At 32.0% G+C, this 16696-nt stretch overlaps 1 protein-coding gene across 1 annotated transcript; it reads right to left on the bottom strand.

Annotated features, from left to right (window-relative positions):
• Window positions 1–3040: 3040 nt before the first annotated feature.
• Window positions 3041–14997, bottom strand: LOC134706137 (polypeptide N-acetylgalactosaminyltransferase 13-like). The gene is made up of 8 exons (XM_063564845.1): window positions 14960–14997; window positions 14299–14465; window positions 11888–12113; window positions 10352–10469; window positions 9651–9824; window positions 7996–8130; window positions 6310–6408; window positions 3041–3163 (listed from the first exon to the last, which is right to left on the bottom strand). Exons 1-8 carry the CDS (start codon window positions 14995–14997, stop codon window positions 3041–3043), a joined length of 1080 nt encoding a protein of 359 aa, XP_063420915.1.
• Between the last annotated feature and the right edge of the window lie 1699 nt (window positions 14998–16696).

Consider the following 16696-nt stretch of genomic DNA (forward strand, 5'->3'; position numbering starts at 1 on the left):
TATTTTTAGTTTTGAGAATTTTCAGTTGTATACATATTGTTATATGTAACATCTAATAAATTGGAAGCACAGATATCCATGTGTGAAAAGATTTCTGCACCTAGACTGTATACTGTAAACCAATTTATGTTCGCGACTTTCGCGAGTAGAAAAATAACGCGAATATAAATCGCCGCGAATATGTAAATCTTGCACTTTCCTTATTAAAATTCATCTAGTAAATAAGAAAATCGCGAAATTAAATAGCCGCGAAGTGGTCAAGAAAGGGTAAAACGCGAAATAAAGTATCCGCGAAATAAATTGGTTTACAGTATATTAATCAAGTTCACTGTACGCATTACACAACGGTAAATACATATGTGATCAGCTAAACATGTCGAAACCCATGCAAGCATGAAGTATCGATCGAAACATAAGTTTGTCTTTGTCGATCACATCCACACTTGACTAGTAAACACAATTTGAATTTGATCTGAAATGTTCATTTTGATTTGAAAACAAATGTTTTACTTCAACATGTCCAATCTATCTGTAAATGTTTCAGAATTATCCGTTTCCGATATATTTAGTACTGTTCAGTAAATATGCTTGCAGTAATTAAATTAAAGATCTGTTCAGCTTACGGTGAACTCAATCTAGCTGTTTGATTATTTCAAAGGGATCGTATAAAACCTTTTACTATATTAATTGAATTGTATATTAAAAGTGTCTGGCCAACAAAGGCTAAGATTGTAGACCTGTAAAGAATACAGGAGCGGGTAAGGTGTGTGGAAAATAATGACTGCATAATAACATAAAAAACCTTGATGTACCTTTCCCCACGTAATCACAAAACTGTATTTACCACAACGTTTAATCTTTAGTTTCTCAATTATATTAACAACGATGTGCGAATAAAACAAACAGACATAATAAGTAAAAATGTCAAAAATATGGGGACAGTCGTCAAGATAGTGTTATAATAATTAACAAACTCCAAAGAAATTTCAAAACGGATATTTTTTTTTTTTTATAAAAATGGCACAATCATAAGCTCAAAATTATTTAACGAATGGAAAACAACTACCATATTTTGACTTGGTACAGGCATTTGTTTATGTAGGAAATTGGGAATGAAACCTGGTTTTATAGCTATCGAAACCTCTTTCTTGTTTGTCAGTCGGATACAATTCCATTATATTGACAACAGTATGCCAGCAAAAAACAAGTGCAACAGACATAATAAGTAAACATGTCAGAGATAAGTGTACAACAGTCAACATTATAGTGTAACTATAACATGCATAACTATTTCAACAAAGAGTCACAAAATGGCATAAGGCCGCAATCATTTGATTTTCTTGGAAGGGTTTTTTCCCGAACAAACTTTTCTTTCCGCCTTTCGTCGAAAAGTCGAGATTAACTATATTTTTTCTTTCAATTTCAGCATAACATAAAGTGGCATCCTAAGGGTGAAACAAACAATTTTTTTCTGAAGGACAAAAACAAATATTTTTGTCTCTCCAAAAACTGGAAACAAACTTTTTTCCCAAACAAATCCATAGCCCAAAAGAAAATCAAATGGTTGCTGCTTAAGGTGGCTCGTGGGTACACAAATTTTAGCAAAAAAATTAAACCTTTATTTTTTCATTAAAAATTTTATTTATTACACTTTTAGTTGTTACTTTATGATATGGTACAAAAAACAAACCAAAAAAATGATTTGGTTTGGCCCCAGATGACTTTAAAAATTGAAAAAGCTCAAAATTATCTCCCTTTGGTGCAAAAATGCCATGTTTTTGCCTGAAATTTGAAATATCTTTCTTAACTCATCGGTGTCCTATATTTTTTATTATTGTTTTCAAATAAGCTGTACATAAACTAAATAATTGTAAAATTTAAGCAATTTCTTATATTAGGTTATTTTTTTATTTCGATATTTCCTCTTTTTCTCCTTTTAGTTCAACAGAAAAAAAGGACATTAACAAAAATGTATGCTTCTTTCAGAGGCAGATTTTAGCTTGAATGAACGGTGACCCTATTTTTTTATTTCATATTTCTTTTAAGTATATGATTAAGTTCATTTATGAAAAAATATAGCGAAATCCTATATTAGAAAAAAAAAATCATTTATACCCAGGAGCCCCCTTAAAGACAAAGTACATAAAAGCAAAAATGAAAGATTAGAACTCAAAACTGACCACGAGGGCGGAAGGTTATAATACCGATCAGTAAATGTAAAAATTAAACAAGTACAAAAATAGACTATTACAGGTAATTATGATAATGAACAACGTAAGTACCTAAAATACTTCAAGAGCATTTTGCATTATTTGTGAAGTTGAAACGGAATTAATACAGTCATTGCATCTTTCAGAGAATTTTTTAAGGTGGTACCTAACACTACAGGGAGATAACTCTGTAATATCAGCTAAACGTTTTAATTACGTTGCATTGTGAAGGCAATGTAAAGCTTCTCAATGATCAAAATTGGGGTTTGTAAAACTGCTATATAACCAGTGTAATTTTTCTGATAAAACGCTTGGTTAAAATTTTTTGAATTTTTTATATTTTTTGTAAAAGGGTCAAAATAAATACTTTGTCAAAATTTTATGAAAATTAAACGAGCCAAATTAATTTTAAGGAAAGTGTTAGGTACCACCTTAAGTAACAGGACGTCTTTGACATCACCTTGGCTCGTCAAATTTTTGTTCAAACAGGTTGGTTAACACAATTGTAAGAGTTGAGAGTTGAATGAAACTAATAATTTGGCGTGAAATAAACACATGTCCACTCTCTTTGAAACACTCAATTTATAATATATTATTTTAATCTTTTCCATATCCATTCCTGATTTACAGAAACACCAAATTTATAATATATTATTTTAATCTTTTCCATATCCATTCCTGATTTACAGAAACACTAAATTTATAATATATTATTTTAATCTTTTTCATATCCATTGCTGATTTACAGAAACACTAAATTTATAATATATTATTTAAATCTTTTCCATATCCATTGCTGATTTACAGATCCTCACTAAATTTATAATATATTATTTTAATCTTTTCCATATCCATTGCTGATTTACAGATCCTATACACTGCCGTAAGTTGACTTTTGTTTCATTTACTATAGTTAAACAAAGCTTACTGATCCGGTGTCGAATTGTATTATCCTGAAAAATAAGAAAACGGGGTTTGACATTATTTCTTAAATGCTTGTTACTAACATATATATTGAATTCTTTCGGTATCTTATTAAAAATTGAATCGTAATGTTTTTGAAAAGTTTTCGTTCCATTAAAAAAGTTTACTGTTAACGAAAAATATGGTTACAATAACAAAAAAGTTTCAGTTCCTTCTGCTTCAAAACGTTTTGAACCTTCTTTTAATGATTTTCACCTTACAAAAATAAAAGACAACTATATAACTTAAAAAAAGAGGCTTTCTCCATTTTCCAATTGCAAAGTCAGATTTATCTGCTTCATAGCGTTTTGAATTCTCTTTTAATGTCCTTTTACCTTTGAAGACAATAGACAATTATATGACTTAAAAGGAAGGGCATTTTTCATTTTCCAAGTGGTTAGTCAGATCTTTCTGCCTTCTAACGTTTTGAACCCTCTTTTTATGTTGGTTGACCTTATAAAAGACAATTTTAAAAACTTAAAAAGAAGGGCATTTCCCTTTTTCTCAAATCAGAAGATACTGTTTTTTACTTCAGGGAAACAGTGCGCTCTAAATTTGAAAAAAACGATATGATACATTTGTTTTTTGCACACATTTTAATAAAGAATGCAAGAAAAAGCATGATTTCGACATACAAGGGATTGCCAGGATTGGGAATTGAGTTTTTAACTTGCATCAAATATTTCGAAGAGACTGTTGAAGAATTTGCTTGGTTTCTGACTAAGTCTTGATTGAACTCATGTTCAACTCTTTAAGTTACTTTCAGACATGTGCCAATAACTGTTTTCTAGTATTTTTAGTCGATTCCTGACCTAATAATTATTTTTATTTTATCAACGTGTGGTTCTTTTCTGTTCCCATTGGTCAAAACTCGATAATGACATTAAATTTCCATGCCTTCCTCTGAAATTCCTATTTTGACTTAATGAAAAAAGTGCCTAATAGTTTTACAAATACAAATATTTTTGCAGATCAATCGAAATCGGTTAAAAAGTCTGTCTGCATATCTTTTAAAAATCATTAGAGAAACCAATTCCCCAGCAAATATCGTGCAATTCGGTATAATCCACTGTTGACAGTGAAATTTACTTTCAAGCTCCCGTTTAATATATATACATTTAACTGTCTCAAGTGGTTGAAAACGTACCACCCTCGATGCAGTGGTAGAAACAACCGGGGTTTGAATATGAAACAGTTGAAAAAAGACAAATATGTATTAAGAATTATTTATACTATGGTTAAACATTTGCATTATAGTTTTGCAATATGTAAAAGATGCTTGATTGACAAGCAATATCTTATACGTACCGATATGTAATCCCATTTGCTGTGTTTTTCAAAGTCACATTCGTTTATTAATAAATGATTTGCACTGTCAGTAGCAAGACAGAAAACGGCGTGACGGATTTCAAAATCAGCAGACCATTCCCAATACTGAAAAAAAATCGTATTGAGCATTTCTTAGTGTAATTGAGAAAAAATCAAAATAAGGTGACCACTAATACAAGCTGGACATACCTACATATGTCTTACCTATTTTTACTTATAATACGTGGACCGGATTATGATAATTTGAATATCTGACTTTTGTTATTGACTGTATACCAGTATAAAAAATATGTATTATGTGGTTAATATAAGAAATTCACCATTACAAACTAGGGGAGGACAATTTCAGGTTTCCGAATAAGTAGAAAAATCCTGCTCCACATAAGGTACACATAGTTTAGCTTATGTGGGTTCAAACTAGGCAAATAATCTGATATGTAATCCTGGTAGGGTGAGGGGGGGGAGTGAACGGGATTATGGTGACGACAATTTGAAGATATCCGTCGTCATCTGTGAAACAGATAGTACAGAAAGGTCAACAATCTCTTGATGGCGCCCATAAACATTTTGAAGGGATAATTTAAACTTTACGACTTGGAACTATGTTTAAAAGTAAACCTAAAAAAAATAAAGCATGATAGGAAATGCATGATCTTAAATATGGTATCACATGGGAGATATATCCTCCATATGGAGGCGTTTCTTAAATGTTGCTACATACAAATGGAAATTTCCCTATTGAAATCATCTGTTTTGTCGTTTAGCTCGGTTATCAGAAGAGACTTATTGTCAATATTTGAATGTTAGATAAGGTATGAGGTAGTTTTAACTGTTTCTGCTATATCCCTTCGTTCGTCTATATTGCATAACATCTAGCATTATATTCATATAATAAAGACTATTTTGTTGTTTACATTTGTATCACAAAGTTTAAAGTTTTACTCTGGTTATGTGAGTCTTGAAATGACAAAAGTCACATATACAAAATATTTGAAGAACTCCATAATAGGAGCACAATAGTATGAGTGTCAATCAGACATCTCTCCATCAAAGTCACAAAATGTAAAAGTAAACCAGCACAGGTCAAAGTACGACGGAGCATTAGCTGACACCAAACAATAAGCCATGAAAAGTTTTATATTTAAAAAAAAAGCCTCATATAGGAAAAATAATATAAAAAAGAAAGGGGTTTTAGTTCAGAATAACTTTTACACTCGGATACGCTGATGATTGTTATTTGATTTCAAATATAAGTCAACAGGTCTAATATGAAAATCAGAATTTCAATATTCAAGAAAATGCAATGTTGACAGGAATACGTATGTAGACAAAAGTTAATCATATTTATATCGTTGAGCCCAAAACAGTTTTAAAATAATAAAATAAGCACTTAATAAATGTTATCCAACCTACGCTCCTTCTGAATTTACCATTAATAAATGTTATCCAACCTATGCCCCTTCTGAATTTACCATAAGCAGGAATGCTCAAACCGGATGTTCGCCTTTTCTCCTCTAGTTTTTATTTCAAAATAATTTTAAAGTATTCAACATTGATACATCGTTGCTGCCTTTTAATAATTTCTGTTATCGTTAATCTTTAAACCAAAAGTTAACACCCCAAAAATACTAGTAAAACTGGGGATGGAAATAGAGAAAACGACAAAGGGAGACAAAAAACTGACCAAAGAGAAGAAATCAGCACATGAAAACCAATAAATCATCAACACAGCGATAAACTCTAGAAACCGGAGACTGGCCCCTAAAAAAATGTAATGTTAAGTTATAGGGAAGCCTGTATCAATTACCTGATTCCCACTTTGGTAGTGACATGCAAGTAAAGTTACTGAAGATAAGCTGGAAGCATCCAAACAGAAGGAGGATGTGTTCTGTGAAGCAGGTTTGATCTACAAAACAAGGAAACTCATGATTACAGATCCTACAAACAGTTGTGTGCTTTATGCTATGCTTTGAATATTTGTGTGCTATATTTTATGCTTTGACTATTGGGGAGCTATAGTTTATGCTTTGATTATTTGTGTGCTATATTCCATGCTTTGATTATTGTGTAAAGGTTTACTAGTACTGTGGATTCATTATGATTCGTTGGATACCAATTTTCGTGGATTTCGTGGGTACAGTGGAACCACGAAATCAAATGTCCAACGAATATAATCTTTTCAATAGGCGTTGTATACAGAGATTGACAAAACCACGAAATCCAATATCCAAGAATATGCAAGTTTTCAGCAATCCACGAAAATTGATACCCACGAAAATAAATGAATCCACAGTATTCATTTTACTTCATTATACATATTGTCAAAATGTTAAACTAGAACAGTTTTCTTTAACATGGTTATTCGATGTATTACAATTAAAACCGAATTATATATTTATTTTAAAAGTTATATAATCCAAATACTTACTACATGCATTATGGAATACATTGTAACACGTGAAATAATACATCTGTTAACCAAAATTTACATAATGATTTCAAATCTATTTTGATGGTCACAAGAGCTCCGGTAAACTTTTGTGAATCAATTCAAAGTTATACGAAAAGAACGTTTGTTCTAAAGCTATCTGTAGCTGGATTAATCACACGACCATTCAATACATCAATCTTACGTTATTTGTCGTGTTTTTGTAGTTGTGACCGTAACAGACATCTATATTAATGTCATTTATAAAGAATTTTAAACATAGTTTGTCATCAACAAAATATACAGTTCTTTGTGTAATCATACGTTTTTTTATTGAGTTAAGTCTGCTAATTGATATTTTATCGTATGTTTTTATATGTTGTGATGTTATGCTATTGTTTCAGAAAAAGGGAGAAGGTTTGGGCCCATTAAAACGTTTAATCCCGCTGCAAATGTTTGCACCTGTCCTAAGTCAGGAATCTGATGTACAGTAGTTGTCGTTTGTTTATGTAATATATACGTGTTTCTCGTTTCTCGTTTTGTTTATATAGATTAGACCGTTGGTTTTCCCGTTTGAATGGTTTAACACTAGTAATTTTGGGGCCCTTTATAGCTTGTTGTTCGGTGTGAGCCAAGGCTCCGTGTTGAAGGCCGTACTTTAACCTATAACGGTTTAATTTTTAAATTGTTATTTGGATGGAGAGTTGTCTCATTGGCACTCACACCACATCTTCCTATATCTATTGAAGCCAAGAGACTCATAAATTAGACTATTAACCGGGTTCGTAATAACATGAACAACACGACGGGTATCGCATGTTGAGCAGGATATGCTTATCTTTCCGGAGCACATGAGATCCACCCAAATTTTTGTGGGGTTCGTGATGCTGAGTCTTTAGTTTTCTATGTTGTGTCTTGTGTTCTATTATTTGACTGTTTGTCTGTCTGTCTTTTTTCTTTTTGAGCCATGACGTTGTCATTTTATTTTTGATCTATGAATTTGACTGTCCCTCTGGTATCTTTCGTCCCTCTTTCATTCAAACTTAGGCAATTATATTATACTACCGTTCCACTAGCTTGTAAGTTGTCGGGAACATAAAAATGTATCAGCTCCTTCACGACCTCTAGATAATGCGTAAAAGGTTTACATTTGTTCCTTTTTCTGATCATTTTTCTTTCAGCAACATCACCTGTTGTGTACTGTAATGAATGTTCATACATATTTCAAAGAAATGAATGTGCTGATGACTGTCAAAAACAACACCACGGCAAAAATAGAGATATGACAGTTAATAAAACACAATATTGAAAACTAAACTAGGAATTTATAGAATTAGTAAATGAGATTTACATTTTATTCCATAAGTTTTCAAACTGAAGAACTTGAACTCGTAATTAACCCCTTCATCCAAAGGAATCCGTGGTGCTGGTCTCACATATTTAAAAGTATTAAATGGAAAGTCTTATATGATGATATGTGAAGAAAGATGAAAGAATACGAATGAAATTTAGATAAATGAAACATATAGATATTGGAAGATGTGGTGTGGGTGCTTATGAGACAACAGTCCATCCGAATAACAATTTTAAAAAAGTTAACCATTATAGACCAATGTACGGCCTTCAACACGGAGCATGTATTGCTTGCAATTATTGAGGGTACTCATGATAGCATTTCAAGTGACGAGAAGAACATTCATTGGGGAAATGATCAGTTTTTTACACCACATTCTATTATATAAAGTATGTTATAGTAAAAACACAAAAATACTGAACTCCGAGGAAAATTCAAAAAGGAAAGTCCAAAATCAAAAAGCGTAATCAAAAGTACAAACACATCAAACGAATGGATAACAACTTTCATATTCCTGACTTGGTACAGGCATTTTCCAATGTAGAAAATGGTGGATTGAACCTGGTTTTATAGTTAGATAAACCTCTCACTTGTATGGCAGTCGCATTAAATTCCATTACATTGTCAACGATACATGAACAAAACAAACATACTCAAGGAGTAAAAATGTCCAAAAAAAAGGGGTACAGCAGTCAATATTGTGTTATAGACCTCCACTTTTTGAAATTATCTCGGACGTTTTTTTGTTATACATTTCTACGAAAAATAAAAGTCGATTTGTGTTTGTGACGCTTTTGAATCGAACAGTTTAATGTAACAAACGGCATGCTGATCAATATACAAAAGTGTTTTATTTATTTACAATATCATATAAATTGCTGTATACAAAAACTGGTTCAGAAGTAACCTAGTTCCATTGCAATCGATACTTATTTATTTACATTTGCGTAAAATTTAAAATAAGCTAATTTTGGTTATTAACAACTAGTGTCTATTCCACTGTCATATTTGTTTGTTTTCATAGTGATCAAGAAAGTATCATAATGTTGTCTGGTGTACCTCTGACATTTTTATCTGTTATGTCTGTTTCTTTTGTTCACACATCTTTGTTAATATAATGGAATTTTATGCGACTATTTTACAATTCAGGGGTTCAGCCAGCTATACAACCATGTTTAATCCAGCATTTTTTAATTTAGATAATGACTATGTATCAAGCCCGGAATATGACTGTTGTTAACCTATTGTGTGATGTGTTTGAGCTTATGATTTGCTATTTGATTAGGAACTTTTTGATTTGTATTTTCCTCGGAGTTCAGTATTTTTGTTATTTTACTTTTTTAAATATGTATGAACTTCAACTCACCGAGTAATTACCATACTGTTCGAATACAAATTGTTTATAATCGTCGAGCCATACTTCGGCAACTCTGTATTCATTTGATATCATTGTATCCCCTGCATGCCAAGGAACAGGTCGATAAAGATGAGCAACGTGCGAACAGGGAATCATATATATTCCATCTCCACATGTTATATACTACAATAAATGTTATACATGTATCTGCAATTGCATTATGGGTGATTATTTTCAAGAAATACTAACAACAAACAAAGCAGAAACAAATGACTTTCTGTCTTTTTATCTAAATGTTTTCTTTAAACAACGAAGTTAACACGTTTGTGATATCCACTACATAGTTTATTTATACCGACGCGGAATTAAATTTTGATGAATCGTTTGGATTCCGTTTTTTCGTATAAAGAATACCACTCTTTTAATATACGAGTATATAAATTGAGCAGACTTGATTCCAAATGAATATGTTGAGTTTGCCCATCTACCTTTTCATTATTCATTCTTGTAAGTAAATTATAGAAATATATTTTTTCTAAATTTTCTTAGTAATTTCAATTTGTGATACAATTAATAAACAGTACATACAGTGATACATTTCTGTTTTATTGAACTCTTTATGATATTCTTTTCCGTTTTTGAAATGTGTAATATTATATCTAATTACAAAAGTTTTGACATCGAATATTGAGAATTATATTGAAAATTACCTTAATAGCAAGCTCTATTTGTTCTCCACCCCACACATGCATTCCTGTATCCATACCACCAAGTTCTTGAAAAATTGTCTTGTTTGCAACAATTATGTTACCCTGTATACTGGGAAGTCTAAAAAATAATATCCATTGACGTAATCACTGGTTAGTAGATAACTACGAGGTAGTGAATACAAAGATAAAGTCTTATAATTTCAGTAGATGTTGTATCGGTATATGTTTTAATACTTTTTCTCATATATTTGTACTTAATCTACTGATACGTTGTAATGATTATTTGTAACCATCCAATTGCAAACTGTATATTTTCACAAATGAAAAACTGACGAACTTTACTTTCGATTTATGAGTTTGACTGTCCCTCTGGTATCTTTAGTCCCTCTTTTATCATAAAATGCGCGAATTTTGACCAAAAACTACCATTTCGAATAAAGGACACTTTTCGTTTAAGGAGGTAGACATCGGTTAAGGGAATTAACTCGTCAGTACGTTTGTTTCAATCATTTCTACAGATATAATGTAAGCTTCTAAGCTACTAGATTACATAGATTATTTCTAATCTGCTTCAAGTAAATACTCGAAATACATTGATGAAACTTGATTTTTACAAACGCATAACTGATTTAAAGAGTAGTCTCTTCAAACCAAAGTCTACCCCCTTAATATAAGCAACAACCGTACCTAAACATGATGTTTGTAATTGGCATCTAATGGCATAATATCTCTTGGGGATCTAGCTTTTGATCTTTTCAAAATATTAAATGCATGATCGAAATAAAAATAAAATCATAAACAAAATAATACACGAAGAAGGCAAATGATCTAATGTATATTCGATAAATGTATTATCAGTAAGAAACATGTTTGCGGTTAGCATGAAAATCAAAATTTTGTTTTGAATTTGTAACTTGATACAATAACAGAACCTTAAGCTTCTTGAATAATTAACAATCGTTTGCCTAAAACTTCCGTATGTTAAAAGTCATACGAAGTGAGTTGACCCAGTATTCTCAATAAACGACCCTGTAAACGTATAATATTTTAAAATTTTCATTGTTTGAGTTAATCGACTGTGTTTGCATTGCGAAATAAATTATCATAAAAGTATAATGAGAACAATAATACTTCTTCTTTAAATATAATAAATATAAAAATTGTTTGAAATAGAAATAGATTTCATTTTAGTCAGTTTTTCTATAATTTTTAATATTTTTCTACCTTATTTCATAACTTTACATGTGGCAACATCCCTCGCCCACTGTAATTTAGTTTGAAAAGATAATAATATATAACATTCAAAATGAAAATAATTGTTGTTTTGAGGTGGTGCCTCTTCTAATTTCTCAGAAAATGGTGCAAAAATTAGGCGGGAACAAATTCACTAGCGTGTATTCCGTTCAAATACACCAGTAATTACGCAATTTGTGAATATATGTGTTTTAATTGAAATATTTGCATATTTAGACAATTCTTTTCATAAAATTTCACATCATCATCACGTTAAATTTTTCAAAGTAACTATAGCAATACCTGATAGGAGAAGCTTCAAAATGTTCTCTACTTAAGAGGTATTCACTTTTAAATGGCATAATCGTTTGCATTAAACGCCAATCAAATGAAAATGCGAAAGGCTTTTTCTTTAGATCTAGATCAGTCTTCTTATACTGGAAAGTGTCCTTATCAATCCCATCTACTACTGGCACCACAAGAGCACGTGGTTTTTCCTTTAGCTGTTGCAACAATGGTTCTAGCCAAACTACAAATATTCACAAAACTAATTGTGGAAATCATTTTACTAATATTTACCATATCGTCCATTGATATTACTTTTTTCAGCATGTAGGTCGCAAACGGGTAACATCTTTACGATATCATAAATTGATAATGTAAGTTATTTATAAATATAAAGTCGTAAAATTCTGACATTTCTGATGCTGTGGTTTGATCGTCTAGAATATGGCATCCATAATCTGGCTTATTATGTGTGTTCCATACTCCAGTAAAGAACATGCAAGTGTATATCTAAGTCATAAATAGTTTTAACAGATTAGCTATCAAACGTTATCACCTAGCATCCAATACAATTTAAAACCCTTCATCATGAATGGAATCAAACAAAATTAAAATTATAGACAAAACAGCTTTCATTTGATATCTTTAAAAGTGATTTGCTGTCTTTTCATAAAATTCATTTAATTTCATAAAAAAAAACACCCTAATACTGGTGTATGCCTTTTCTGTAACAAAGTGTGCCTTATTATTTTGTCAGCAAAAAGCAAGCAAAGTTGAAAGCAAGAAATATATACATGAATTTAAAATATTGGACCTCTTATTCAAGGCTTTATTTTTAAATTATCAACATTATCAGACAGAAGTATTTCTATTGCCAGATACACAGATTAAGTTTTTTTTAAACACAAATAATTACATTAGATGTATGTTTCATTATAATACTTTATTTTGATTGGCTTACTGCACATCACGTGTCATTCCGTAGGCAATTGCATCACTCAATATCACTTTTCATTCATGATAGCACGGGGTCCCACAAAAAAGTGCACAGGTGAATAAAATACAAAATTGATAAAATTCGTGTTTTCATGATCATAGCTAAAAAAATGTAATTATAAGTGTTGATTGCTTCTTTTTGTAACTTAATAGGGTTGTAAAAGCGTTGACCGTGCGCACATTTTTAGCTTCCGCGCATCATACAAAATGTACTTCGGTCAACGCTTTTACACCCCAATAAATTTACAAAAAGAAGTATTCAATTCTTAAATAAAAGTATGCTAAACTGAAACGTAATAAAAATACATCTGTCGTATACATATTTGAAAATTACTTAGTAAAAAATCTGATCATATCGCAGTGTACACATGACGTCTTGATATGAACAGCAGTGAACCGAGGTGAACAGAAATGAACAGAAATGTAAATACCCTCTGCTACCTCCTGGTGTGAATCCATGACAACGATAACATCTGCAATTGTTTGATCAATTCCCCGTTGCCTGGCAACCATAAGGCCTTTTGGTTCTTCGTTTCTGATAACACGTACATTGTAAAGATGAGATAAGTAAAAATCAAGTTTGGTTTTCAATTCCCCTAAATCAAATGAAAAAACTAAACAATTTTGATATCTATTTTTGAAGCATGATGTAAATAAACTTATTATAGATACCAGGATTAAAACTTTGTGTTTGCGCCAGACGCGCGTTTCATTTACAGAAGACTCATCAGTGACGCTCGAATTTGTTTTCTTCAAAAGGCCAAATAATAAACGAAGTTGAAGAGCTTTGATGACCAAATATTCCTAGCCATATACAGCTGAAGTAATCTAATTCATGAAATAGAAAATAACTTTTATTTCAAAAATTTTTGTTTACAGAAAATTTATAATTTGACTATTTTTACATACACCAAATATTTATCCCTGTATCTACTGATTCAGATGCACGTTCAAAACATACGCATTACATGCTAGAAACGCAATACAAATAACGAAGTGTTGTAAGTCGTCCTATTGTTAACTATACAGTTTGTGTTTACGCATCGTTGTCAATACATTGGATTTTTATGCGACTGTTATAAATATGAATGAGAGGTTTAGCTAACAATAAAACCAGGTTCAATCCACCATTTTCTACATAGCAAATGTCTGTACCAAGTCGGGAATATATCAGTTGTTATCCGTTCGTTTGATATGTTTGAGCGTTTAATTTTACCATTTGCTTAGAAATTTTCCGTTTAGAACTTTCCTTGGAGTTCAGTATTTGTGTGATTTACTTTCTATAACAACTCAATGTTTTTTTATCAAATGAAAAATGTCAAATTTAACAGGACACCTCATATGACTTTCTGATAACTCGTGTTCGACTGTTTATAAGTTCTTAAATTGTATTTCTTGTTAAAGATAAAGATATAGATGAAAATAAGACACACCCTTTTTTGAACCATCGTCTACCAGAATGATTTCTCTCAGTAGGTATGATGGTGTTCTATCTAGTATACTATGTACAGTTCTTAGAAGAACGCTCCAACTTTCATCTCGAAACGGTATTATAACGCTGACAGGTGGCAGTTTGAAAATGTCATATGACTTTGTGCATCTAAAAAATAAAAATAAGAGCATGTAAATAATATCATGTATCATTTTTGCAAAATCAATATTCAAAATAATTCAGATTACGTTTGACTGCCATTCACTACAAATTCAGCTAAAAATTAATGTAAAACCTACAACAGAATTTCCTACTTCAAAAGAATTTGATGATTGTGTCATCATTTTGTTTTTTATGATGAGTGTTTATGATCATGTGGTTATCACTTACCCATTGTAAACTGTATCATGTGGTGAACACTTACCCATTATAAACTGTGTCATGTGGTGAACACATGCTCATTGTAAACTGTGTCATGTGGTGAACACTTACCCATTGTAAACTGTGTCATGTGGTGAACACTTACCCATTGTAAACTGTGTCATGTGGTGAACACTTACACATTGTAAACTGTATCATGTGGTGAACACTTACCCATTGTAAACTGTATCATATGGTTAACACTTACCCATTGTAAACTGTGTCATGTGGTGAACACTTACCCATTGTAAACTGTATCATGTGGTGAACACTTACCCATTGTAAACTGCATCATGTGTAAACTGTATCATGTGGTTAACACTTACCCATTGTAAACTGTATCACGTGGTTAACACTTACCCATTGTAAACTGTATCATGTGGTTAACACTTACCCATTGTAAACTGTATCATGTGGTTAACACTTACCCATTGTAAACTGTGTCATGTGGTGAACACGTACCCATTGTAAACTGTATCATGTGGTGAAAACTTCTTACCCATTGTAAACTGTGTCATGTGGTGAACACTTACCCATTGTAAACTGTTTCATGTGGTTAACACTTACCCATTGTTAACTGTATCATGTGGTTAACACTTACCCATTGTAAACTGTATCATGTGGTGAACACTTACCCATTGTAAACTGTATCATGTGTAAACTGTATCATGTGGTTAACACTTACCCATTGTAAACTGTATCATGTGGTTAACACTTACCCATTGTAAACTGTATCATGTGGTGAACACTTACCCATTGTAAACTGTGTCATGTGGTGAACACTTACCCATTGTAAACTGTATCATGTGGTTAACACTTACCCATTGTAAACTGTATCATGTGGTGAACACTTACTCATTGTAAACTGTGTCATGTGGTGAACACTTACCCATTGTAAACCGTATCATGTGGTTAACACTCACCCATTGTAAACTGTATCATGTGGTTAACACTTACCCATTGTAAACTGTATCATGTGGTTAACACTTACCAATTGTAAACTGTGTCATGTGGTGAACACTTACCCATTGTAAACTGTATCATGTGGTGAACACTTACCCATTGTAAACTGTGTCATGTGGTGAACACTTACCCATTGTAAACCGTATCATGTGGTTAACACTCACCCATTGTAAACTGTATCATGTGGTTAACACTTACCCATTGTAAACTGTATCATGTGGTTAACACTTACCCATTGTAAACTGTATCATGTGGTGAACACTTACCCATTGTAAACTGTGTCATGTGGTTAACACTGACCCATTGTAAACTGTGTCATGTGGTGAACACTGACCCATTGTAAACTGTATCATGTGGTTAACACTTACCCATTGTAAACTGTGTCATGTGGTGAACACTTACCCATTGTAAACTGTATCATGTGGTTAACACTTACCCATTGTAAACTGTATCATGTGGTTAACACTTACCCATTGTAAACTGTGTCATGTGGTTAACACTTACCCATTGTAAACTGTATCATGTGGTTAACACTTACCCATTGTAAACTGTATCATGTGGTGAACACTTACCCATTGTAAACTGTGTCATGTGGTTAACACTGACCCATTGTAAACTGTGTCATGTGGTGAACACTGACCCATTGTAAACTGTATCATGTGGTTAACACTTACCCATTGTAAACTGTGTCATGTGGTGAACACTTACCCATTGTAAACTGTATCATGTGGTGAACACTTACCCATTGTAAACTGTGTCATGTGGTGAACACTTACCCATTGTAAACTGTATCATGTGGTGAACACTTACCCATTGTAAACTGTGTCATGTGGTGAACACTGACCCATTGTAAACTGTTTCATGTGGTTAACACTTACCCATTGTTAATTGTATCATGTGGTTAACACTTACCCATTGTAAACTGTGTCATGTGGTTAACACTTACCAATTGTAAACTGTGTCATGTGGTGAACACTGACCCATTGTAAACTGTATCATGTGGTTAACACTTACCA

Source organism: Mytilus trossulus, chromosome 2 (assembly GCF_036588685.1).
Source record: "Mytilus trossulus isolate FHL-02 chromosome 2, PNRI_Mtr1.1.1.hap1, whole genome shotgun sequence".
NCBI classification, from domain to species: domain Eukaryota; kingdom Metazoa; phylum Mollusca; class Bivalvia; order Mytilida; family Mytilidae; genus Mytilus; species Mytilus trossulus.

Coding starts and splice junctions, on each gene's coding strand:
- LOC134706137 (XM_063564845.1), bottom strand. CDS start 14,997: ATGGGTAAGTGTTCACCACATGATACAGTTTACAATGG. Junction 12,114..14,298: donor AGACGATGGTTCAAAAAAGG/GTGTGTCTTATT, acceptor GAATATTTGTAG/TTTGGCTAGAACCATTGTTG. Junction 8,131..9,650: donor AACAGTATGGTAATTACTCG/GTGAGTTGAAGT, acceptor CATTCATTACAG/TACACAACAGGTGATGTTGC.